The sequence below is a fragment of the Gallinula chloropus genome (genome assembly GCF_964237585.1).
Source record: "Gallinula chloropus genome assembly, chromosome: 27".
Classification (NCBI taxonomy): domain Eukaryota; kingdom Metazoa; phylum Chordata; class Aves; order Gruiformes; family Rallidae; genus Gallinula; species Gallinula chloropus.
Genome location: NC_140112.1, coordinates 3959917 through 3984839, shown reverse-complemented (window position 1 = coordinate 3984839; position 24923 = coordinate 3959917). Strand labels below are relative to the sequence as shown.

Here is a 24923-nt window from a genome sequence, read left to right as displayed (position 1 = left end):
AAAAATCAGGTTTTCATCCCTAGAAAAACTCCCACCGAGCCTCATCCATTTCCTTTACTGAAACAACCCCAAAATCACATCCTCTGCCCTGCTGGGGTGGGGGTAAAAAGGGGAGGGGGGGGCTCAGCAGCCCACGTCAGCCTCCAGATCGCCGCTGCTGTTGCTTTGCTGTGGGCACAACCTACCTGCCCGTCCTCACCGCAGGCGCGTGCGAGCTGAGGCCCAGGAGCTCAGGGGAAAGGTACACACAGGGCTGGAAAACAGAATCCCGTCCCTAAGGCTACAGCATCGGCTCAGCTTCCGCCTCCGCTGAGGTGTGCCCGGCTGGGTGTGCCGGCCCTTGCCTACCCTGTGGTGCTCAGCAATGCCGTAACACCACATTCCTCCCCCTCCTCCTCCTCCTCCTCCTCCTCCTCCTCCCACGGAGGAGATGCCCCGGCTGGCAGGGAAAAGGAAATGGGGAGAAACACAGGGATGTTTTACAGAGACAGGGAGAGATGAGGCGTTCCAGGAGCCCCCGACACCCATCTGATCCAGCAGGCAGGCTGCGAGCGGACCCCCGCGCAGTGAAACCCATCAGCAGCCCAAGGGGGTCCCAGCCTGGCTTACAGCCATGCCCAGCAGTGCTGGCAGCCAAAGCAGAGGCTGAGGCTGCTCTTGTGAAGAGGGTGAATGTCAGACATCCACCTTGCCCGAGCAGGAGCTGAAGCAGCGATGCTCCACCCCGAGTTAGCACAGAGCACTCATGGCAATCCTGCCACACAAACAAGGGACGCCCTGGAAGAGGCGAACCCCAACGTTGAGCTGTTCCAACAACCCTGGACCCACCCTCTCCTCCTCCAGCCCGCCCCAGCCACTCACCAAAGCATGGAAACCATCCCCTGGGGCGTCGGGCTCTGCAAGTTCAAACAAGAACAGCAGCCAGGGAGAGTCTCACTTACAGAACATCTACTGCACATCAATAAAAAGCAAGGGAAGAGCAGCTGGGTGCTCAGGGACACTGAGGCTCAGCACAGGGGAGCCCAGACACAGCCCTGTCAGGCCCCTGATGGGACTCGGGCTCAGAAAAGGCTGTTCTCTGCCCACTTTACCACAGCATTTTCTGGAGTACTGGGGAAGAGCAGCTGTGTTACAGATTGAGACGCATCCAGACAGCTGGGCCCAGCTACGTGCAGAGGAGATGTAGCTGTAGAAAAGCACTGTGAAAACTAAGATATAAATGCTGGAGCAATCCTCAGCGATCAGCAGGAAGGACGAGGGAGATGCTCTCAGCACTTCCAGGGCCTGTTCTGTTTAGCCTACAGCTGCACCAGCCTGCACAAGCCGGGTGGGAGCCTGCAAGGCGCAGAGGGCTGGGTAAGACATTCCCTGGGAAACAAATAAAACTAGTCCCTGCAGGATGCTGCTGTGAGTCATGGGACAGACCCTGCCCTCACACAGCGTTAGGGGACACTACTCTGCTGGAAGCATCTTCTCTGGGATGTGTGACCAGCCCCCAAGGAGCTCCCGCTGCGCCATTGCAAAGTTGCTGCCTCTTCACACCGGTGACATTCCCGTGGGCAGGATAACGTCAGCTCCTGCTCCATGGTGCAAGGGTCTGAGCTGCTGAGCAGCTTCTCCCTCCTGTCCCAGAGGTGCTCATCAGAGGCAGAAAAGCTCCATGTCATGTGATCCTGTCCCCAATCTTCGTGCCAGCGGTGGGTGAACTGACATCAACTGAGAAAGATGCTGCTGGGCTGGTTTAAATTCCAGGTGGGAAGAGGCTACAGCTCTGCAAACAGAAACACTGATTACCAGCTGATCCTCCCTAAAAGCGAAGGGAGGACAGTGCAGAGCAGCCCTGCCAGCTGGGGACACGTGTCATCGGCGTCACCAACTCACCTTTGGCAACAGCTTTTACCTTTCATCCTCTGCTTTTACAAGCAGGGACCGCAGCAGGCCAGGCAGCCAGAGCCTCCTGCCACGTGCAGCCCGGCTCCCTGCGCCTTCTCCAGGCTCCGTGTGGGTGACAGAGTGTGACGAGCCGAGGCGGAGGCGGGGGGGGGCACGTCAGGTCCCTGATCCCCGGATGCTGCACCCAGGGTGAACTCGGTACTGACGGCTCAGGCGGTGGAGGCAAAGTTGAAGAGGATGATGACTCCTGCATGAGTGGCTGCTTTACTTCCTCTGCTGTGTGACATTCGCTTTCTGTTCAGATTAGAGGCTCATGAGAACTCCCTTTCCCAAGGACACCATCAGAATTTGACTCCTGGGGGGTGATACCCATCAGTCAGCACTGAGCAGTCAGGAATGACCCTGTGGAATGAGCTTTTAACTTCTCTCTCTGGAGTTCAGAGGAGCACAAAGGTAATCGGGGCATGCAAGCACACTTAATCTCTTGAAACCTAACACCCCCAGCAAGGGAAAAGGATGCTAATTGAGTGTAATTTTACAGCTGGTGCATACTGACATTAAACAATATCGACATTAAACAATACTTGAGCTGCTGTTGCATTTTTCATTGCAGGATTAATAAATGCCTCAAACACAGTTCCTGAAAGCACATTTGCTGTACGGGCAGCTGCTACTAGAAGTGGAAAAATAAGGCAGTGAGGTTATTTGTTTAGTGATGCCAAGCAGGATCTTGGCACAGGGCAGGGCAGACTCTGGAGTCCCAGCCCCTGCCTGGGATGAAGCCCCAAACACTCCATCATCAGTCAGGGCAGGTACAGCCAGTGTGGGTCTTGTCAGACACACGCAAACCTTCACGGCCAAGACCTGCAAGGTGGTCTGAGACCTGGAGCTGGAAGCAGGGGAGCTGCAGAAGGCACCCTGGGAAGGTTCCCAATTCCCTGGGACCTGGCTCTGCCTCCCTTTGCAGCCCCAGGACAGCACATGCCCAGTGCTGGCTGTAGGCAGCCCTGGGATGCCTGCTGTGTGCCACCTCGGAGGCAGCCAGTCCTCCCCAGCACAGCAGGACAGGACCTACTACCTCCTGTCCACAGCCAGCCAAGGGCAGCGGATCCGTGCACAGCAATGGCCCCAGACCCCACTGGATGTGGGACTGGCTCTCCTTCAGGAGCAGTGCTCCCATCTACAGCCAGAGCAAGGGCTGTTGGTGCTCACCCTTGAGCCAGGCTTTTCCTTTTCCCCACTCGCTCCTTTCCTCACCCAGCAGCTCCACGTGCCCAGCCACAGGCAGGGTCAGCACAGGACCCTGTGTGGAGCCATCCTGTGGCTGCCCCCTCCCATGGCACAGCCTGCCCCGGGCACACTGCGGCACGGGAGCAAAGCTGGCAGGGGCAGGGTGCTGGGAAGCCTGCCTGCTTTCCATGGGGAGCTCTGATAAAATTATCCTTGCAGGGGAACATCTTTATTTTTGTCCTGTCCCCATTTTCTAAAGGAGAAAAGATTCCACCAGACCATGTCCAGCCGGAGGAGTTGGAACAGGGAGGGGGTCTCTGTGCTGCCCCTCCCCACAGTGACCCTCATGTTTGGGGGATTTGGGAGCCCTCTTCAAGCTGTGCATCTTCCTTGGCACCACAAGTAGTGGCCAAAACAGAGGTCACACTATTTTCTGCTCCTGGCTGCCAGCTGGTTCCTCCCCCCACCTGCTAGAACTGAAACAAGGGCTGGCTGCACGTGGGGTTTGATCCTGCCGCGCTGGTGCAGGGCTGGAGCACAGCCCTGCACCCCAGGCTGCACCAGGGAGCTCACGCTTGGGATGGACAAAGTCCAGCAGCACCTGACCCCTGTCTGTGCACAGGCAGGTGGGAGATGAGGCAACACATCTTCCTGCCACAGCAGCCTTCCTGCTGAGACCTACTGAGGAGATGCTCTGCCATGCTTCGGGAAATGGCACCAGGAGGCACTGGTCAGCTCGGCCTTTGGCCTTGAGTTCCCCTCCAGGATGCTGCTAAACCCTGAGCCATGGCCTGGGAAGGTGGGAAGGGACCTCCACGCCACTCAGGGCATGGGGCTGGCTTCCCAGCGAGGTCAGGATGGGCCCCCAGACTCACAATTCCTGCTCTAAAGCACTGTGTTAGCTATGTTCGAATGTGTTCCTCCAAGGTAAGCAATAGTGAGTGAAAAAACAAAATAGTCTGGATTCAGGCAAGAGAACTGGGCCTGGCCTCCAGCGAGTCAGCTGGAGAGCTGGCTGCAGAACTCTGTGAAATGGGCAATTTTAGGTGCTAAACACCAAAGTCCCCATGGCTGTCCCTGCCACCTCCTCTGCTCCAGCACAGGACAGGCCCTTAACATGCCTTGCTGGGCTCTGGGGGTCCCTTTTCACATCCCTACTTTACACGAGTGTTTTGGGGGTCAACACCTACAGCACGTTTATGCCCCAGCAGATGAGCTGCCCCAAAGATTCCTTCGAGCTTCCTACGGGGATGCTCTGGCAGCAGGGACCGGTCCTTCCACCACCGTCACTTCCCTTCCCCTCTCCCCCTCGAGCTGCCAGCACGCGCCCTCGGCGTGCCCAGCACCTGCCGTGCCCCTGCCAGGGTGGGCAGCTGCCCGTGCCCCCCGCCAGCACGGAGCTGGGGAAGGACAGAGCTGAAACCGGAGCCGAGCCACCTGCGAGCCCCAGGGCCCTGGGAGCCGAGCCCGCTCCTGCAGCGCTGGAAACACTGGCTGCTCCTCTGCTCCAGCACGTCCAGCGCAGCAAGGGCAGAGCTCCCACTCCCAGACCAGCACCAAGGTTATCCCCATTAAATCAGCTAAAATCCAGGCAGAGCTGCCCCACTGCAGCAGCGATTTGCCTGGAGCCTCCAAAGCAATTTCACAGCAGCTTCACCCAAGCCAGCGGCTCCAGCACCGGGATCCAGCACCGGGATCCAGCAGAGCTCAGCACGTGTGGAGCATCATCTCCCCGAGCCCCTCTGAGCGGTCACACGTCTCAGCCATCCCCTGGCAATATTCAGGTTAAGCCTCAGGAGTTTATGCCGCTTTGGAAGTCGAGGCAGAGCTCTTCCTCCAGCTGACGTTAAACACAGGCAGCTCTCCCAGTATAAAGCCCGGTTTAATCAAAGCTGCAATTAAACCTGACAACCTCCCTGTGCAGACTCTCCTAAATAAGATTAGGAACAGCTAAAATTAGTCTAATTTAGTGTTAATCATTAATCCTTTTATCCACTTTTAATCCAATTTAAATGTCCACACAACAAGCTTGCACAGATTTTTTGCTACTCAAATTTAAAACAAGATTGAATTAAATATTATTTCATTAAATCCTCACAACCTGAGCGCTGCTCTGAGAGGCGTTTGGCACAGATGATTACCAACTGCTCAGTTAACCCTCAAATTTATCTCGAGCTCTGTGCTCTCCCCACAGCTCTGGCTGGTCAGGACTGCATGGACAGCTCCATGGATACCTAGGGAATGAAAAGCATCCTTCCTAGCTGGAAAAAGCAGCTTTCAAATATAAGGGTCAGGAGGCAAAGAAAATCCTGCCTCAAGAAGAAACCCAGGATATTTCTATTATTTATTTATTTAAGTCAAAACATACCAATTCCAACTCTTCCCACTGACCTTTGGTTGGGGATTGCACACTGCACAGCCAGGCTGCTGCACGGACAGCCAGGCTGCTGCACGGACAGACAGCCAGGCTGCTCGCTGGTGCTTGTGCAGGGCCTGAGGAGCTCACCCAGGCCAGCGCTGCGGGGCTGGAGGCAGAGAGAACACCTCACAGCCCAAAGAGCCTGTAGCCCCGCCGGGCAGCTGGCCCCAGCCAGAGGTACAGCGCCCTTGACCTTTCCCTGTCTCCTTGCTGTCTCCTCCAGCTATCTTCCCTGCGATGGTCATTTTTCAAAGCCTTGCAGAAGAGGAAAACACGGCTTGAATGCAGGACTCAGCTGCAACCTTTGCTGCCAAGTTGGCAGAGGAGATAAGGGCCTTTTATTTAAAGAAAGAAAAAAAAACCCACCCCAAACCCAGACGCTGAGGAGGATAGACAAGTCTTTAGCAACTTTTACAGCCTGTCTTGCAATGCAGTTTCCTAAGCACATTCAGAACTTGCAAAAAAAGCCCCAAGTTTTCACCAGCAGTTTCCTTGGAGCAAACACCCAGCAGTGGGTGCTGGGGAGGGGGGCAGGAGGGGCGGCGGCGGGGAAATCCTCCAGCCTCCCAGCGAGGACGTGCGGGATGTGAGGAGCTGGGAATGACTCACTGCTCCTCACATGCCCACGGCAGAGCTCAACAAGGAAGGGGGAAAAAAAAAACACCACCAAACCACAAAGCCACCAACAAATTGAAGCATCATGTCCCTTCAGAAGGGCCAGCCAGTGTCCATGCGCCCGCCAGCAGGGAGCTGAGCTGGGCTTAAGATCATCCAGCCCAAGCCTTACGATCCAGCTTTGTGATTTTAGGGGAGAGTTTGGGCAGTGTCACCTCGAAGGGAGGTTTATCAGAAGGGAAGGTGTTTAAATCCTCCAGCAAAGGATAAAAGGGAGCTGGCTAACGCACCATGCAAGTCGTTCCCACATTTCTCAGAGCTCCCACACTGGGAAGTGAAGCTGGTGCTGACCCCAGGCGTGCCACACACGCAGGGGTGCCACGCACACAGGGGTACCACGCACACAGGGGTGCTGGGGATGTCGCAGGGCAGGAAGGGGAAACACCACACACTTATTCACATCATGAGTCAATCACGTCACAGAGAGGTTCTTCCTGTGCGGGCTGAGATAAAGCCCAGCTCAGGGCCACGAACCCCGTTGCCTGTGCCACCATTCCTCCTTTCCATGAGCTAGGGGCAGGGAGGAAAAGAATCCCCCTGCTTTTTCACCCCCCCTCCCTGTTTGAGGACAACCCCCTTCAGCTCTGGCTTGCTTTGGGGGCTGCGCTTCTCGGGGTTTTACTCACACCCCTGGGTGCCCCTCCAGAGGGTTCATCCCAGGGAGCCACCTCCTTTACAGCACCTTCCACAAGTCTCCCTCGGGGCTTTTCCTCTTTCATGTGCACCAACAGCTCCTCAAAAGTGCTGCTACAGGCATGAGCTCCCACTGCACCACGGACCCTGCACGGTGCCCCTGCAGAGCAGCTCCCAGCCTCTCAGCCATATGGATCGGATCAGAGATCTGTCCGGGCACCATCCTCTCCTCTGAGGAACCAGGACTCATAAATCCCACCAGCTCTGCGTGTCTTTAGCAACTTCCCCAATGTCTGTGGCCACCAGAACACTGTTTCTGCTTCCAGCCAGAGCAGCATACGTGCGCTGATGGAGAGACACCCGCGGAGGCAGGTGATGTAATCTGCTCTGTGTTATTGATGCAATGCTCCCCGGCAGCCAGCCAGGGAAGAAGTGTGACAGTGCTGCCTCCTGGTTTTTTCCCCAAAAAAGGAAATACACCGTCCTTTAGGTGAATCACAAGGAGTGACACTGGTGACAGGGTGTTACAGACTTTCAGCATCAAGTGTAGGAAAGGTGAAAAACGGGGGGTTTAACAGGCTGCCTGTGGCTGTTGCTAATCTGGGAGCTTCCAGTTATTCTCTGATTTCCAAGTCTCACGCCGCATCTATCCACTCTCTAAGAGTTCCCTCTGCCATGAACCACCTAGAGAAGCCCTTACCAAACACCTCCACGCCTTGACCTGCATAACACCTTTGTTACACTTCCCTAAGGCAGCTTTTTACCCACCTCACTACAAGGGGGCAGCAAGGTGAAAACACATTTTGCTGACCAGGACTTTGCACAGATCCAAGCCCCAGATCCAAACCCTGCTGTATTTAATGAGCCATGGACACAGACCTCCTCCATCACTCCCCAGTACGAGCCCAGTAAATACAGCCTCATTAGAGAGTAAATTATATAGTGGATGTTCCTTACAGAAGCAGCCACAAAGCTGTGTTACAAGTGATAGAAAGGATCTCTGGCTCTGAATCCAGACTTTAGGGTATTTGGGGGAGGGGGCGGGGGGACGGGACGGGGGGACGGGACATGAACAAGTTTTGTAGAAGGGAGGAGAAAAAAAAACCCCAAACCAAGGAAAAGGGATTTTTTTAGCCTGGCCGGATTAAGGACAAGAGCTGCCAAGACGGCGGGGAGGGGGGGGCCGGCCCGTGCTGGCGGCGTGCTCGGGGCACCGTGCCCGCCCCGGCCCGGCCCCCCCGCCCGGCCCCGCCCGCCCCGGCGGCGATATAAGGCGGCAGCGGCGGGCAGCAGCTACCGAGCCGAGCCCCGGGCAGCCCCGCCGAGCCCCGGCCGCCAGCCCGCAGCGCTCACCGCCTTCCCCTCCCCTCTCCTGCCCCGCAGCAGCAGCAGCCGCAGCCTCTGGGTAAGGGGGTGCGATGGGAGGGATGCAGCGCGAGACGCTGGGGATGCTGCGGGATGCAGCGCGACGCGGGGGGGATGCGGTGCGGGACCAGCCTGGCCCCGGAGGGTCTGTGCTGCCGGACCCCCAGCAGCGGGGTCATGGGAAGAGGGGAGAGGGGGGAACGTGTGTTCCCGAAGGCAGGGAGCCTCCAGCAAAACATCCCGGCTTAAAGCAGGGCTGGGGGGTCTGGTGTGGGCTCGGGCTGCCTGGGAGGCTCTGAGCACTATGGGAACGAGCAGCTGGATTTATTTAACGTCCCCCTCTCCTCTCGCAGGACTGAGATCTTCCCAGGTCTGCCGCCAACAAACCGAACCAGAGATGGAAACCATGCACGAGCTGATCCCCTTCGCCAAAGAAATGCTCAGCCAGAAGCCCAACAGGAAGATGGTCAAGCTGTACATGCTGGGCAGCGTGCTGGCTTTCTTTGGAGTGGTTATCGGGCTGGTGGAGACAGTGTGCAGCCCTTTCACCTCTGAAGGGAGACTAGAGGAGGAAGAGGAGGAGAAGCAGCGGGCCCCGAGGCAGGAGAAAACCCTTCCTCAGAAACAGGAGGATTTGATCTTGGACAAGAGCAAGAAGCCGGGGGCGATGCAGCGGGCGCTGGTGACCAGGCAGCACGCCTCCTAAAGAGCCCCGCGGGGAGCCGCCCCGGCCCAGCACCCAAGCGCAAGAGAGACTCTGCTGCCCTGCCCGACCTGGTTGGTGGCCCCAGCAAGAAGAGAGGGAGAGTTGGCTGAAGGAGGAGACCGCAAGTGCAAGACTTGGAAGAAGCGAAGGGTTATATTTGCTGCTGTGCAGCAGTGGGGAAAAAATACCTTTTGTTGGTATAAAAGCGTGCGAGACGCACAGCACGGTTTCTTATTTTTCTTACGGATGCGTTTTACAACGTTTTGCAAGATCAATAAATATTTTCTATGGTACCGATGCTCTCTGGCCCCCTCTGTGTCCACAGCTGCCTCCCACCGCCTTGCAGAGCGGCTTCACTCGCGCCTCCCGGCTCCTTGAGGGGTACTGGGGGGACACAGGGGGCTGGGGAGAGTGGTGGCTGCACCCTCCGTGCAGTGAAGGCTCCCTGGAGAGGCTGTTCTGGGGAGGGGGTGGGGGGGAGCAGCTCCTCTCGGCCACAATGGGTCAGCTGGGAGGTGGTGGCATTTCTCACCCGGGTGACAGACACATGTCCCCAAGTTGGAGGTGGGTTGTACCTTCCCGGGGTTATCTGGGTTTAACGGCACAGATTCCTCTCTGCCCTGGCCATGCGTGCCCAACAAACAAACCAAAGCCCCAGCTGTCCCTCCCCCAGCCCTCAGCCAGGCTGCTGCACAGCTAAAAAAAGCCTAAAGAAATTAGTCTGCCTTTCCTAGGACCCTTCACAAACAAGCCACAGACACCTAAGTGTACAAAATAATATTTGCTACCCGTATTACAGAGGTGTCATAGATGGGGAAACTGAGGCATGGGCAGATACGACTGCACAGTCAGCCTGGAACCAGGGATCCACACTCAGGGCTGTACCCAGGGCACTGCCAGACTCATTAGACAAGTTTCACCTATTTAAAAGAAGTCTTTCCTGGGCTTAGTAAGAATCTTTTGCATTCAGGATTATTGGTCAAATAAACCCTCCAGACAGCCCGAGCTGAAAGATCCTGACCATGCTACAGAGGGGGGGGAAGAGACCTGGTCCCTGCCCATCACGACTGGCAGCAAATCCTTCCTGATCCGGCATCAGCAAAGACACAGGGAGCAGGGGAGGAGCAGGCCAGACACCTCACTCACAGACCAGAGACACACCAGTGACACACCACCACCCCCTAGAAGTGAAACAATCTGCATGGACAGCAGGAGGTTATGGGAAGTGAGAAAGAGCTGCCCAGCATCATCGCTCCTTCCAGAGCTGCACAAGTCACTATGGGGATCCAGAGATGTAAAAGCACAGCTGATGCTCACCCTGCCTTTCCCTAACACAGAGCCCTGCAGCTCCTTTTGTTGACTATTGCTTCTATCAAGAAAAAAGCAATAAGAAATCAACCAGCAGCAGACTGTGGAGGAGGGAAGCCAGGGAGGCTGCACAGCCCTGCTTGAGCTTCGGAGCAAGCACAAAGAGCAGAGTCCAACCACACAAAGGAATCCTTGGCTTAGTCTGGAGCCAAGGCTTTGGCCTCTGGCAAGGCTACACAAGCCAACACTCCACCAATACCAAAGGCATGTCAGGCTTGGAGAAAGCCATCAGCTGAACACTGCCCTGCCATCCTTCTCCCCTTGATTCAGTCTTTAAAAAGGTTTAATGTTGCCAGCTTGGCTCCATGGAACAGGAATGCCCACCTGGAATCCCTGCAGGACACTTGGCACAGGTGAAAACCAGGGACCCAAATGTCTGTGGCCATCAGAGGTGAAAACGTGGCCAGGTCTGACCCACCACATGTCACTGCTTGTGAGGAGCATCGCTGCTTTGGCAGAGCTAACGAGCTGATGAGCAGACTGCTCTGAGGTGGGAACCACATCTTTGCCCAAGGCCACTGCAAACTGTGTCCCCCACACATCAGTTCCCTCAACCAGCCCTTCTCTACAAGCTGTAGGTCTCTCATCCTGCCCTGTGAAAAAGGGAGAATTTACAAAGTGAGGAGGCAAAGCTGGAGCCCAGCTGGTGAGACCAGGGGTCACCAGGCAGCTCCAGTCCAGCCAGCCAGACCTCCACCACGTCTGGGCTCAGACCCCCATCTCCATCTCCACACCATGTGCACGGCCCCCTCCCATCATGCTGGTACCCCGCTGCCCACACCTCTGCTCTGCAGTTATCCACCCAGTCACGGGGTTTAGGAGCTTAAAGCAAAGAGGTTTGTGGAACAGTCAAAATAGCTCCTCCTAAGACCACTAACAGGATTAGACAGCTGAACCACGCACTGCGCCGGCGGGGCCGGAGCCAACTCGGTAAAACCATGCCCTGCAGAAGACAATCTGCTGCCTCCTGACGCAGTGTGGGCTCAGGGGTCGTTACCTCCTGCACATCACCCCGAAAGGTGAGGCTCAGGGGTCACGCCTGCGCGTTGCCGCAGCCGATTGCAGCCACACAGACTGGCCTGGCTGTCCACAGTGGGGGGAATCAGACATCTATTAACAGCTGAATTCACCACAGTGACCACATAAAGTCTTATTTAACCTGCTCTTTACAATACAGTGGCCAAGTAATCCGTTTAGCATGGCTCTAACGATGATGAATGACAGACCTGCCAGACGCAGGAGATGAAAAGGCTTCAGCAAACATCCCCACTGTGAAGCTGTGAAAGGACCCTCCAAACCAGCCTCTCCCCCAGCCCCACCACCTCTGTGCTCCCACACCAGACAAACTGGGGAAAACCCCAGCCAACCCCACTGCAATAGAGCACGGTGGGGTCACTTCCAAAGCCCCTGGGTGAACTGTAGGGATAGTTAAAAGCGCCAGGACAGAGCAGAGAGGAAGGAGATGGAGTAAGACGTACAGTCGGTGCTCATCAGGGCACTGCAGGCAAGCTATGGGGAAAAAACACATGGAGCATTTAAAACTGAGTCCTGAGGAATGAGCTCTTGAGGAGAGCCACATCCAGAGCATGACTTCGATTGCTGAGTCAACAGCATTGACTTCTGTTACTCTCCAAGACTTGTCTGAACCCAGTTTACTTTACCCTGTAAACGTGACATTTCCCTGGTGCATTAAATCCTCATGAAAAGTGCAGCTGGCAGAAGACCCGGCCAGTATCTGCCTGTGCCCATCCTGCAACACCTCTTCAAAGGTCTCATTTCAGCTCAGAGCTGCTGTCCAGGCTTTCATCACAGGGAGCTGGAGGCCACCTGAACCCCAGCAGCCCTCCCTCTTCAAGGGCATGAGCCAAACATCCTTACAGAGTCCTCACTCCCTATTTGCAGTTTGGGCTCTGGATGGTTCAAGAGCTGCCAGGCTAAAATTAGGGTCCCAGATAAGCACAGCAGCCTCTGCCACCCAACACCAAGGGCATCGGGAACATGGAGAGGGGCCAAGCCTCAAAGCAGCCGCAGGACCCACAATCAAATACCCAGGCAGCAATTCCCCATTGGTCACACAGGAATAAGAGTCCTTTTAGTGCTTAAACTTCATGGTGTTTCCTCCAAACCAGCAGCAAGTAGGAACAACCTCATCGAACCAAACCAGTCCCACAATCATCTCCCCTGGGACCTGAGTGTGTTTTTTGGGAGCGGTGCAGCCGTGAGCACGATGGTGTTTGTGGGATGTGGACCATGTCCAGGAGCCTCATCGAGGCAGCATGTGGCTGTGCTGACACACACACACCTGACACGGCTCAACAGCATCACACTGATGTGCACATCAGCCTGATGAGAGTATAACTCCATAAGGGTAAGGAAAGGGCTGAGATCTGTGCTCGTGGTAAAGCGTGGTGGGAGAGCTGGGTGTGAGAGGCAATGCCTCAATGTCTACCTGGGAAAGGAAAGCAAGGTGAGGGGGAGAAGAGAAAAATCTGCTGTGTTTAACAAAGATTTGATAATGGGCTGAAAAAGAGCCAAATATGGCTCAAAAGAGGGAAAAAAGAAGAAGTGGTATCCCAACTCCTGCTGAGTGCTTTTGAGTCCCTGGGCTGCATGCACAAGCCTGCCCCAGCCCCAGCCCTGCCCTTGGAACGCACTCGCTCCAGGCAGTGCTGGGCTGCTGGCTCTGTGGGGGCTCTGGGGTCCCCTCTGCTGCTCCAGCCTTCCCCTGGGAGCACGAGTTTGTTCTGTGTCCTGTCTCCTTCCAGTGAGCTCCAGGCAATGGTAAATGAAGAACCTTCCCCCAACAGAGCACTTGGCACAACACTGAGCATCACCCCTCCAAACACAGGGATTCGCTGAGTGATACAGGAGCGATGGGCACTGGGGATGGGGGGGGTGGGAAATGCATCCAGAAAAAACATCAGGTGAAGCCTTTCAGAAGCAAGAGACCATTCCCAGTGCTCCATCACACCCAGAGCTGGGCTTGCCAGCCGGCTCCCCTCTGCCAAGGCACCGAGATTTGGCAGTGACGGGGCCAGGACCATCCTCGTGGCCTGAGATCAGCAAACACTTCCCTGCAGTCACGTCTTCCCGGCCACCCCCCTCCTCCTTCCCTCTCTCCCCGCCCCCGGGAAAAGGTTAAAAACAAGTTCTTAAGTTGCATACAGCAAAACAAGCCCAGAAAAAGCTGTGAGTGGGAGTGAGGAGCAGCAGCACCCTGAAAGGTGACTGACCACCAAGACCGAACCCAGGTGGGCAGCAAAGAGCAGCTGGATCCAGCAGCTGCCGCAGCCCCCAGACCCCCCGGACCACACCAGCATACACCAACGCTTTGCTTCCACACAGGACAGCCTAAAATGGCACAAACACAGATTTTTCCTTTAGAAAAAGGAATAGTATTAATAAAGTAAGTATTAATAAAAACGAAAAGTACTTCAGTCCTTTATTACCCACTACTGGGCTTCACAGAATCCCCCCAAACCAGCCCAGAATTCCCATTAAAGGACATACCAGCAAGGCAAGTGGGGTGTTTTGGCTCTGTACCCACCATGCTGCCTCCATCCCCACATCTCCCCATGCCAAGGTGGAGCAAAGAGCACGCGACCTTCCCCACACACCCACGCAAAGGCTGACAGTCATCGCTTCACGGCGGCATCCCCTGCGCAGCATCCAAGCAGAGCCTCCCTGCCCGCTGGCAGCATCACTGCTGAGGGAAGGTTAATTAGTTCCAGGGTTTTTTTTTTTCTCCCAAGCCCAGGAATTAAATGTTTGCCCTATGAGCACGGCCCAAGTTCAAAGAAAGGCAGGGGCAGGAAAAGGCAGAGCCCTGGTACAGGTGTTATCTGACCCAGCGTGGGCTGGGCGCTTATCAGAGGGGAGAGCTGAGAATGAAGCAGAAAGGCAGAAAAAGGAGGCAAACACTCTGCAAGGCAGAAGCAAGGCCAGAGAGCTGCACTGCCCAACCACCAGTGTCACTAAGTCCAACCATCTTCATTTTAAAACTACAATAGGGGACTTTTTTTTTCTTTAAATCATTCATTCTAGTTGGTTATGGTGGAGGGGTCTGAGTGGGACCAGCACAGCAACGTGCCAGGTAAAACCAATCCTGCACAGCCAGTGAGGCTCTTGTCTTGTCCCAGCAAACATGTTCCACTCCCAGCTGGGAGGGCAGAGGAGGATCCAGCAGGGCAGGTCTGGGGGCACCAGCAGCCTCGGCAGCACAGCCCCATCCCACAGGCCAACAGGAGGTACCAGCATCCCGTGATGAAGATCCCAGCTGGGAGCCGGAGCGCAGCTGGTACCTATTGCGTAAGCTCAACGGCACTGATGGCACTGGCGCCTGGGCTGGGAGCTAGCGGATGCTGTGTGGTTTTTCCTCAGATTATTCACTTAAAAAAAGTAAGAACAAAGCTCCTGCCAAGCCCAAAGCAGAACCACAGCAGTGAGGAACCTTATTTCTCTGCAGGAAACAATATCCAGCATTACGCTGCAAACCTCCCTGTGCCAAGCAGCCCCTCAGCACTGGGGCAGCTGCAGCCCCGGTGACAGGTTCAGCTCAGCCCCCGCTCCCTCATCTGCTCAAATAATAAACCCTGCCTCAGCAAAGTGCTTTTGAAGCTCGTTTTGGGGTGGAGGATAGGGATGGACACATCTGGACCCCCAATCCCAGTATCCCAGCTGCCTCAGGGTGCAGAGCAGCAATGCCCTGGGGAGCACAGGACCCCCACTGTGTGTCCTGCTGAACATCCCCCACAGTGCAGCAGCCCCCAGTCCCTTAGAGCGACCGATGGGAGGCGGGTGACATCCCCACACACACAGTGCCAGCAGGAATAATAATAATAAAAAAAATAAATCACTGTTTAACCACCTGCACTAGGCTGCCTCTGATGTGCTGGGAGTGAAACTTGATGCTGCTCAGCAAAGACACACCTCTTCAGGGTGTTGTGCAAAATTCTGCATTTTAAACGTAGGACAGGAAATATGAAAAGAGCCGGGCAGATCCCAACCAGCACCCTCGCTGAGGCCGAGCAGCCCCGGCTCCAGCAGGAGCACACCAAAGGCTTCTCTTCGCTCCTCCATCCACCCGGGATTTTCCAGCCCTTGGGAAGTTGTAGTTCCTTCACTAACAGGTTTGAAAGGACTGGCGCTGCTCTGCAGAGCGGGCTGCTTTGGGTTTGAGGTGGGTTTGGGTTTGTTTGGGGTTGTTTTGGGGTTTTTTTTTTTCCCCCCTTCTCTTTCATGCTGTGTTTCCTGACTCCACAGTGGGATGGGTCGGTTGCAGAAGATCCTCATTCCCCTTCTGGGATTGGTTTTGGCCTTCTGGTTTTATTCTGCGAGGGAGAACTTCAGGCCGGGTAAGTGCTCAAAGCAAATCCGCCTTTAAGGAGAAGAACTAAAAGCCACATTGGAGCGTTTTGCATAGAGGCTGCCCAGAGCTTGGCCCAAACCCTGTCCCAGCCTCTGTGCGGTGGCTGGCGCTGGGAACTTGCTTTAACAAAGCCCTGAAATCAAACCAAGCAAGCAGCGTGCGGAAAGGCGTCCCGAGGTGAGGCAGGGGCTCCCAGCCTCCATTTTTCCAGCGTGCAGAGAGAAAGGAGAGTTTATAAGCATGGGCTTTTCAATGTGGGGGCTTCCAGCTCTGAGGCAGGCAACTTAGCAGATGATTTCTGTTACAAAATCCTCAGGGTGTTTCTAAGCTCTGTCCTGGCTTGGGGAAAAAAAGCTGCTGAAAGAGTCGAGCGCCGTGGCCGCGTCCCTGCGCTCGGTGAGGAGCTGCAGCTGCTCCTCAGCACAGCTTTTCCCAGCAGCTGGAAGAGACATCCTGGTGCCGGACATCCTGCCCTCGCAGGCTCGCTCAGCTTCCAGTTAACTACTTACTCTGAAGGGCATTAGAGGAGTGTTATTTATTCTATTTGTTTTTAAAATAGGGTTTGGATAAATTAACTCCCTGTGCCTCGGTCCCCAGAGATGCTGAAAGGGAAGCGGGTGATTGTCACCGGCGCAAGCACTGGCATTGGAGAGCAGATGGCCTATCACCTGGCACGGATGGGATCCCACATTCTGATCACAGCACGGACAGAGTCCAAGCTGCAGAAAGTAAATGGCAAGCTGGGGACTCGCACGGTCACGGTGGTGCACACACCAACACAGGGAGGTCAATCTCACATCACAGGAACACACACACACATGCAGGTGTAACCACCGCGGCACAAACACCAGCTGGGCAGAGTTTTCTCTCTCAGGCACACATACTTGTGCTGTCTGGGGCTCCTGCGTGCACAGAAGCCCCCCTCCCACAGACACACGCTGGGGTATCTGAAGGTGCTCAGTTCTGTGTGCATATCCACACGGGCTCCCTCGGCACACACACACCCTCATTCCACTGCGGTGATATACAGGCTCCTGCTCACCCTGCACACAGGCAACCCCAGCGCCCATAAAGCGCCAGACTGCCTTGGGAAACGCATTCACCACAGGAGCAATTTTCCAGGCTCCCTTTGAAGCTTTAAAGTCTCTAAACACACACCCAAAGCTCCAAAACCGCTGTTTTAAGGTGGGGATGCATCATGGGGAGCAGACACCCTCTTTCTCTGCCGCATCAGGCTTCCCAAGCAGGGAAGAGGGTTTCTGAGGCGCAGTGTTGGTGCGGCAGGTGGTGGAGCGGTGCCTGGAGCTGGGCGCAGCCTCCGCGCGGTACGTCAGCGGCACCATGGAGGACATGGCCTTCGCTGAGCATGTGGTGAAGGAGGCACAGACTTCGCTGGGTATGTTTCCAACCTGCTTTGGCACAACACTGCATCTCTCCTTGGCCACGCTGCTTTTATGCCACGTGGCTAGTAAGAAAAGAGCAGGAGAGATGGAGATGGGGTGGGGTGGGAGAGGTTTCCCCCCTAACTATGCCTTCCGCGGTCCCACTCCGCTGCCCGGCTTCATTGCTTCAGCTCCAACTGAACTGCGCTCTCGATTTCAGCCCCGTGCCCTCATGACATCCTGTTCCAGTGTAATAATCCCAGATTTCATCACACCCCAGCTACTGTGGTCTGAAACCGCCCGTCAGGCTCGCAGCAGCCGTGCTATTGCGGTTATGGGTCATGGCTGCGGAAACGCAGCATTGCAGCTCCCTGCACCCATCCTGGGCTGTGGGCAGCTCGGGGTGGGGAATCTCCCTGGGGACAGGGCATTTGTATTTTGAACTAGGGGAACAAAAATAAATCACGACAAAATTTTTGCTGGCAGCCACCCTCTGGATCACATCCCTGCTCCAGGGATGACAGGTCACGGCTCTGACCCAAAAACCTGATTTCGTTTGATGGCATGCTTTCTGCTCCCAGGGAAGGCTGAGCCTGCTGCCCTCTCCCACCCTGCCCTAACGCCTGCTCCTCTGCTTGCAGGAGGCCTGGACATGCTCATCCTTAACCACGTCGGCACATCATACTTTGGTTATTTCAACGGGGACGTTGGGCACGTGCGAAAACTCCTCGAGATCAACTTCCTCAGCTACGTGGCCATGGCCACGTCTGCCCTGCCCATGCTGAAGGAGAGCGAGGGCAGCATCGTAGTGGTTTCATCCATGGCAGGTGAGTGGGCAGTGAGGCAAGTGACATGGGACTCAGTCTCCATGGGGAGATTTTTCAGAAGCCAGCAGCCTGCAGAGTCACCAGGCATCATAAAGGAGCCGTAACAGCCTCACGTATACACACACCCCCCAAAAAAACCCCAAAAAAGCTCTTAAATCCAGATTATTTTTGTATTTTCTCAATGGAATTTATTCTCTGACGCAATCCAGTTGCCCCAACTTGCTTTATGGCCAGCCCTGTAACTCAACCCCACACACTGCTGGGATGCTGAGTAGAGCTGCAGAGCTTGTACAGCTCCAGCTTTATGGGGACAGGGGAAACAGCAGTTTCCCACCGTGCTGGGTCTCTGATCACTCACCTTGTTTTGGCAGGTCAAGTTCCTGTTAACATTTGTGGAGTTACTGACTGACTATTCACAAAACCATGACTCTGTTCTACTCAGTTTCTGTTAAGTCAGGAAACTAAATCACAAACAGATGTCCCTGCTCACAGCCGGTATGTGAGTTACTGTCCTCTGGCAATCGGCTTCGCTCAGTATCCAGAGGCAGCAGTCCAAACTCTGCTCCATCTCCCTCCTCTGAGGGTTTCCTAGCTACTGCAGGTTCCACATAACCCGAGACACGACACGGCGTTGGCCTTAAGACCTTAGAAGAGCTGGAAGCTGGCAGGAATACCTGTAATGCTGCTGTTGGGGTGCCAGGATGGCATTTCATTAACAGCTCCCTTTGGGTAAAAATAACTTGACCCAGTGATGGGTAAACCAGAGGTTTGGGCAGAGGCTTTCTGGGCTCTAACAGAACTTCACTCTGTGTGCAGGTAAAGTCGGGTTTCCCTTTACGGTCCCCTACTCTGCAACTAAGTTTGCCTTGGACGGATTTTTCAGCTCCCTGAGGCAGGAATTCAGCATTCAGAACGTTAACGTTTCCATCACACTCTGCATCCTTGGCTTCATTGATACTGGTAAGATCTGTGCTGTTTGATCTGGCTGATCAGGACCCCAAGCATCACCTTCTCTGCTTCCTACCCTGCATCTCAACTCCCCTCTCCCCTCTGCTGCTGCTTTTCCTCCAGCCCATAACACAGGCACATGCAAACATGCTCTGGGGCATCCTGCCACTCTTCTACCAAGAAACAAGCCTAATTCCCCCAATACACCAAACCAGATACTGTGCACGGGCTGGCACAGCCCAACATTCACATAGCACATGTGGATGTGCTGCCCGCCCACCTCCCATCACACTCCCATCTACTGATGGGATGGGATACAGGGCTGCACGTGGAGGGTTTGGGCAGCTCAGGGGGCTCCACAGGCGCTGGGGTGCATGAGAACAATTAAGGCATCTCAAGGGGTTCCGCACATGTTGGGGTGCACGAGCACGGTTAGGGCATCTCAGGGGGCTCTCCACGTGCTGGGATGCATGAGCTCAGTTCGGGCACCTCGGGGGGCTCCGGCTCACTGACCCTAACCCTCCCTCTGCTCCTGCCCCGCACCCCACCCAGCACTCTCCCCGCTGGCCCCGCTCCCCCGGGCTGAGTCCCCTCGGCCTCCGGGCTGAGCCCCGTCTGCTCCCGGGCAGAGAGCGCGGTGCGGGCCGCCGCCGACGTGCTGCTGGTGCCGCCGGCGCCGCGGGAGGAGTGCGCGCTGGAGATCCTCAAGGGCGGAGCGCTGCGCCGGCGGGAGCTCTACTACCGCTACGGCTCCACCAGGATCCCGCTGCTGCTGCGGGACTGGGCCGCCGAGCTGCTGGACTACCTGGTGCGCAGCCGGTACCGGCTGGACCGCCTGCGCCGAGAGGGGCCGGGGCCCCGCGCCGCCCCCCAGCCTTGAGCGGGCCCGGCGTCGCGGGCGGGGGGGGGTTCGCCGGTCCAACACCCTCCTCTGCCGGCGGGGACGGGACGTGCAGCCGGGTCCCGCCGCTGCTCCTCGCACTGGGATGGGGGGAAAGGGACATGGGCAGCCCGGCAGAGCCCCGCTCGCCTTCGGACGAGGTAATGACGTCAGGATGAGGTCGAGAGTACCGGCTCCGGCCACACAGCGCGGTCCGAGGCGGGAGGGATGCAGATGCTGCAGCATCGCTCCTGGGCAGACCCCTCCCCTGTCCCAGACTGGGGGCAAGCAGTAACAAGCCAGTAATTCAATAAAACTACTAACCCACCCGCTCTGCCTGCGCTGTGGGTCCTTCATCCCCCTCTCCCCATCACTATGCGCTGCTGCAAGTGTCACGACACCATGGACTTGCCTTCCGCAGGGAGGCTCAAGCAACAATCCTTCATTATTTATCCTTAGGAAGAGCCATCTTTTATGCTATTGCTTGTTAGCTTAACTACACAGGGGGTTTTACCCCAAGCAAGGCTTTCCAAGCATGGTAGACAGTTTCTTACACACAGAGTATACCTGGCAGATGCCTTCCAGATGCACAGAGCTGCTGCATCACCACACTAGGCTGGGAGCTCGGGGTCCAGGAGCATCACACACTGAACACAAGCCCAAAGCACAGGCCCACAGCGAGCTCTGACAGCATCCCCAACCCCTGCAGCAGCACCCCAGCTGATGCGTTTGCATCCAACATGGTTCTGGCCATTCAAGCACCAACATCCCAAGACAAACCATAATGAAAGCCCCCCAAACCCCTCCCACCAAAGCACTGCTCAGGATCCATTTGCTCCTCAATTTCTACAGGGACTCAGGAACTGGCGTTGCTGGGCTGCTCATCCCCAGAGTGCCCACACAAAGCAGCACACACAGAGTGGGTTTTGCCCTTTAAACTTTCTCTTTCAGAAGATGGCTCGCAGGCCCCTTCGCCATATGCCCAGGCAGGCGCTGAGCAGCGTGACACACAACACTTGTCAGAGCTGAACATCTTTATTATTCACCCCCCTCGGCTCTTTCTCTGCCGCCTGCAGCAGGACATTCCTCCAGAGAGGGAAGAGTTTTGTAGGTGTAGGAACCACCCAACAAACCATCAGCATCACACCAGCGGCGATACCACGTAGGAGAACCCCCAAAACACCAATAAGGGTGCTTAAACCCCCAACCTGCCAGCCCTGCTCTCTCTAGATACTCCCATTAGCCCATACACAGGGGGGCTGCTGGTCAGTAAATCCTTGAGGCAGCTGGTGAGGAAGGGAGGCACAGAGAGAGGGGTGCCCACCCCAGCGGGTCTGCACCCCAAACAACATGCCCACTGCTCCTTCAGCGCGTCCCCACAACCCTCCCAAAAAAAACCACACCTCAAACACAGGGCAAGGGTGCAAAGGGACAGCCTAAAGTCCACAGCAAGGCTCCCCGGCCGGTTAATGTTTGCTAAATCACGGAAGCACAAAGAAAAGGTCTCACAGATACCAGCGGAGTCGTGCAAGATAAGAACCAGCTCGAAACTGCCATCGCTCCCAGCCCTGTTTGCAACCCGAGCCACACGTCCACCTCCCCACAGCCGGAGCCGTGGAGGTTCTCTCGCTCCTGCCCACGCTTTCACAGGGGGATGGGTCTGCTCCTCAAGGTTTTCATCCCCTTGCTGGGACTGGCAATGGCCATTTATTTTTATTCAGCAACCGAGAACTTCAGTGAAGGTAAGGCACTGCTGTAAAGCCACAGTCAGCAAGGCTGCTGCCCGAGCAGCAGCACGTGCCCGTGTAGAACAACACGGGCTCTTGGAAGGGCTTGCCCAAAGTGCAGCCCAAATAGCCACAGCACGGGGGGCTGAGGGTGTGTGTGTGGGGGGTGGGTGCAGAGGGGAGTGCAGCCCCCAGCACAAGGGGCAGAGCACCCTGCGTGCACCAGAAAGCTCATGGGCTCTGCATGGCAAGTGTCTGATTTCAGGAAGTCATTTATTTAGGAACCCTGCAGTTCTCCCCTTGAAGCAGTTAATCTTATTAGTCAGTAATTCCCATTTCCAAAAAGCCACTCCCAGGCCAGGCTGGGTGCAGAGCTCGAGTCTCACACGTGCTCCCCACCAACTGGGATTAGCCAGGGGACCCCTGCAGGGGTCTGCAGAGCAGCACATGCTGCAGTGGGGCAGTGCTGCTGCCTGCAGCCCCCCACACCCCAAGGCGAGGGGTGGTGGGGGCAGAGAGGAGCTGCACTGCCCATGGGCAGGGGAATGGTACAGGCTGTGCCAGCTCTGAGCTCTGTGCCCTCCTCTCCAGAGATGCTCCGGGGGAAGCGGGTGATCGTGACCGGGGCCAGCAGCGGCATCGGGGAGCAGATGGCCTATCACCTGGCACGCATGGAAGCCCACCTACTGCTCACAGCACGGACAGAGGCCAAGCTGCAGAAAGTAAATGGCAAGCAGGGTGCACAAGACACGTTTGGGACCCAGAACCCATCAGGGGCAGAACGCAGATACCAACCCCAGCGAGGCACACAGGATGCCGGGCATCCTACCGACTACCCAGAGCTATCCCAGCACGAGCCCCTTCTGACACATACACACACCCCACATGCAAAGACCCCCAGTTACACAATCCTGCCCTGCTGACAAACATCAAGTGCTGGCTCAGATGTGCCACTGTTCACTCTGCAGCCAGGAACTCTCCTGGGCAATGGGTCTCCTCCCATGAAGGAGAGGACACAGAGATACACTCCAATGGCCTTTGTGGGACATGGGGTGGGGGTCTGTGGGGGATAGCCATTACCAACATGGTTGTCACTGTCACCACAGGTTGTGAAGCGATGCCTCGAGCTGGGCGCCGCATCCGCCCGCTACGTGAGCGGCTCTATGGAGGACACCACGTTCCCCGAGGTGGTGGTGAAGGAGGCTGAGAACACCTGGGGTAGGTGGTGGGGAGCTGCCCCTCCTCACTCCCCAACACACCCCACACAGCATGCTGGGGCCATCCCAGCCACCAAGCAGCTCATTTGTTTTGAGGTGCAGGTTGCTAATAGCACAAGCTCTCTGCTTGCAGGAGGCCTGGACATGCTCATCCTAAATCACATCGGTCGCAGCTACTTCAAGTTCTTTGATGGGGATGTTGAGCACATACGAAAGCTCCTGGAGACCAACTTCCTCAGCTACGTGGCCATGACCACGTCTGCCCTGCCCATGCTGAAGGAGAGCGAGGGCAGCATTGTTGTCGTGTCATCCATGGCAGGTGAGCACCTGAGGGGCCAGGCTCTCCCTGCCCACACGAGGGGCCAGGCTCTCCCTGCCCATGGCTCTTCCTCTACCTGCAAGGGTTCCCCACTGCACCTTCTCCAAAAGGCAGGATTGGGCCCATCAGGCAGAGCCATCCTGCCGGGAGTCAGGATCATTGTACAGCTTACATCCTGGGTGAACAATTAAATTCCTCCAAGGGATTTATAACCTGTGCCCTGTCCCGCTAGTCTGGGCACCCACAGTCACCTTCACGCGCTGCAGACCACAGCTTACTGCGTGCAGAGCCACATACACATGTGCAGGAGTACGAGAGCAGTACCACCCACAGCCAAAGGCATTCATACCACTGTGTGCCATGTGTTACCTTTAAACCATCCCTGCATTTATCTGTTTCTCAAGCACTCACAACAGCTTGCTCCATCACCTAAATCACAGTACTGTAGCTCCTTAAAGGGCAAGGGGAAGGGAGAGGAGAGCAGTACAGCCTGGTGTCTGCCCAGTACCTGAATGCTGACCTTGTGTCTCTGCTCCAGGTAAAATTGCTGGCCCGTTTTGTGCCCCCTATTCTGCCACAAAGTTTGCCTTAGATGGATTTTTCAGCTCCTTGCGACAGGAATTCATCGTGGACAAGGTCAACGTCTCCATCACACTCTGCATCCTGGGCTACATCAACACAGGTAAGCTCAGCATCACAGGGGCCCTGTGACTCAGTGCATTTCCAGACAGAGCCCAGCAGAGCCGAGCCCACCCCCCATCCCCAGGCTGTTGAGCACGCTGCTTTGCCCCCGCCGCCAGACCCTCAGCAGCTGTGTGACTGTGGGAGCTTTGCAAAGCGTGGCCGGAGAGGTTTGACTCTCTGATCCTTGCAGCAAACCCAGGAGAGGTGGGAGCTCAGTCCTACAGCCACTTGAAAGGTGGGAAGGGAAGGACACCACTACACTTCTACTTATTTTAGCTACTCTAAGCCTTGCTAAGTGGGTCCAACCCCCAGAGTTTGTTGGTTCATTAGAGAAAGCCACAGACCCCCCCCACTCCAAGTGAGCCAGGGGTACCTGCAGCAGCCCCCTTATCTGACACTGCCTCCTCCCTCCAGACAGCGCCGTACGAGCGGTCTCTCACGCCATCCGGGGCACGCCGGCACCCAAGGAGGAGTGTGCGCTGGAGATCATCAAGAGCGGGGCGCTGCGCCAGCGGGAGCTGCACTACCCGTACCGCATGGTGGGCAGCCTGCTCCTCCTCCGGGGCATCGCCCCCGACTTCCTCGACTCCTTCCTCAGGAACGGCTACAAGGTGGAGAACATCCAAAGGACGTAGCCCCCGCGCCGGGACACCTTGGGCTAGTCCCCAGGGATTCGGTGCCCTTTTCCAAGCCACCGGCGACGCGCCCAAGACAAGACGCAGCATGAAAACACCCTTTCCAGCAATGAACTCTTCTGACTGGCTTTTTCCAACCAAGAGGCTCTTCAGGGAAGCTCCAGGCAGCAGGATTGCTGCCAGCATCCCGCTCCACAACCTGCTCTGGCCCAGAGAGGGGTTGGGCCAAGCAGCCCGAGCCGCCCAAAGCCACGAGAGGGTCTCTGAACCTGGAAGTGTTGTTGTGTATTCCTTTCAGGCAGGTCTCCATAACAATAAACCCCACATTGCTGTACAAGATGTGTGCTGTGGCTGATGTTCCTTCCCATTGTGCACAGGCTCAGAGCCCTTATCAGCACCCCACCGGTTAAACCGACCTCCCAGCACAATTTGCATCAACGCAGCTTTCACTTCTCTAAAGACCTTAAAGCCTTTCTGCCATTCCTGACCTGCCCTGAGCTGCTGATACACATTTTTCCCCTCTCCAATCTGCAAGAAGCCTTAAAATAAGTAGCATTACTGTACTTCCCTAGGTCTGGATCTCTCTGCCACAGAGCAGCTTGGGGAGGAGACTCAGTCCCTGAGTGCCACAGGCAGCTCTGCGAACC

At 56.1% G+C, this 24923-nt stretch overlaps 2 protein-coding genes across 2 annotated transcripts; both read left to right on the top strand.

Moving 5' to 3' along the window:
- The first annotated feature begins 8157 nt into the window (after positions 1-8157).
- Positions 8158-9214, top strand: G0S2 (G0/G1 switch 2). The gene is made up of 2 exons (XM_084275933.1): positions 8158-8255; positions 8569-9214. The coding sequence occupies exon 2, from the start codon at positions 8613-8615 to the stop codon at positions 8919-8921; it is 309 nt and encodes a 102-aa protein (XP_084132059.1). The 5' UTR covers positions 8158-8255; positions 8569-8612; the 3' UTR covers positions 8922-9214.
- A 6341-nt stretch (positions 9215-15555) lies between these two features.
- HSD11B1 (hydroxysteroid 11-beta dehydrogenase 1) lies at positions 15556-24615 on the top strand (the record flags this gene model as incomplete). The annotated part of the gene is made up of 13 exons (XM_084275825.1): positions 15556-15643; positions 16255-16443; positions 16928-17053; positions 17681-17866; positions 18683-18826; positions 19444-19653; positions 20646-20801; positions 21206-21436; positions 22013-22143; positions 22528-22639; positions 22772-22957; positions 23496-23639; positions 24056-24615. The coding sequence occupies 13 exons, from the start codon at positions 15556-15558 to the stop codon at positions 24274-24276; spliced, it is 2124 nt and encodes a 707-aa protein (XP_084131951.1). The 3' UTR covers positions 24277-24615.
- Between the last annotated feature and the right edge of the window lie 308 nt (positions 24616-24923).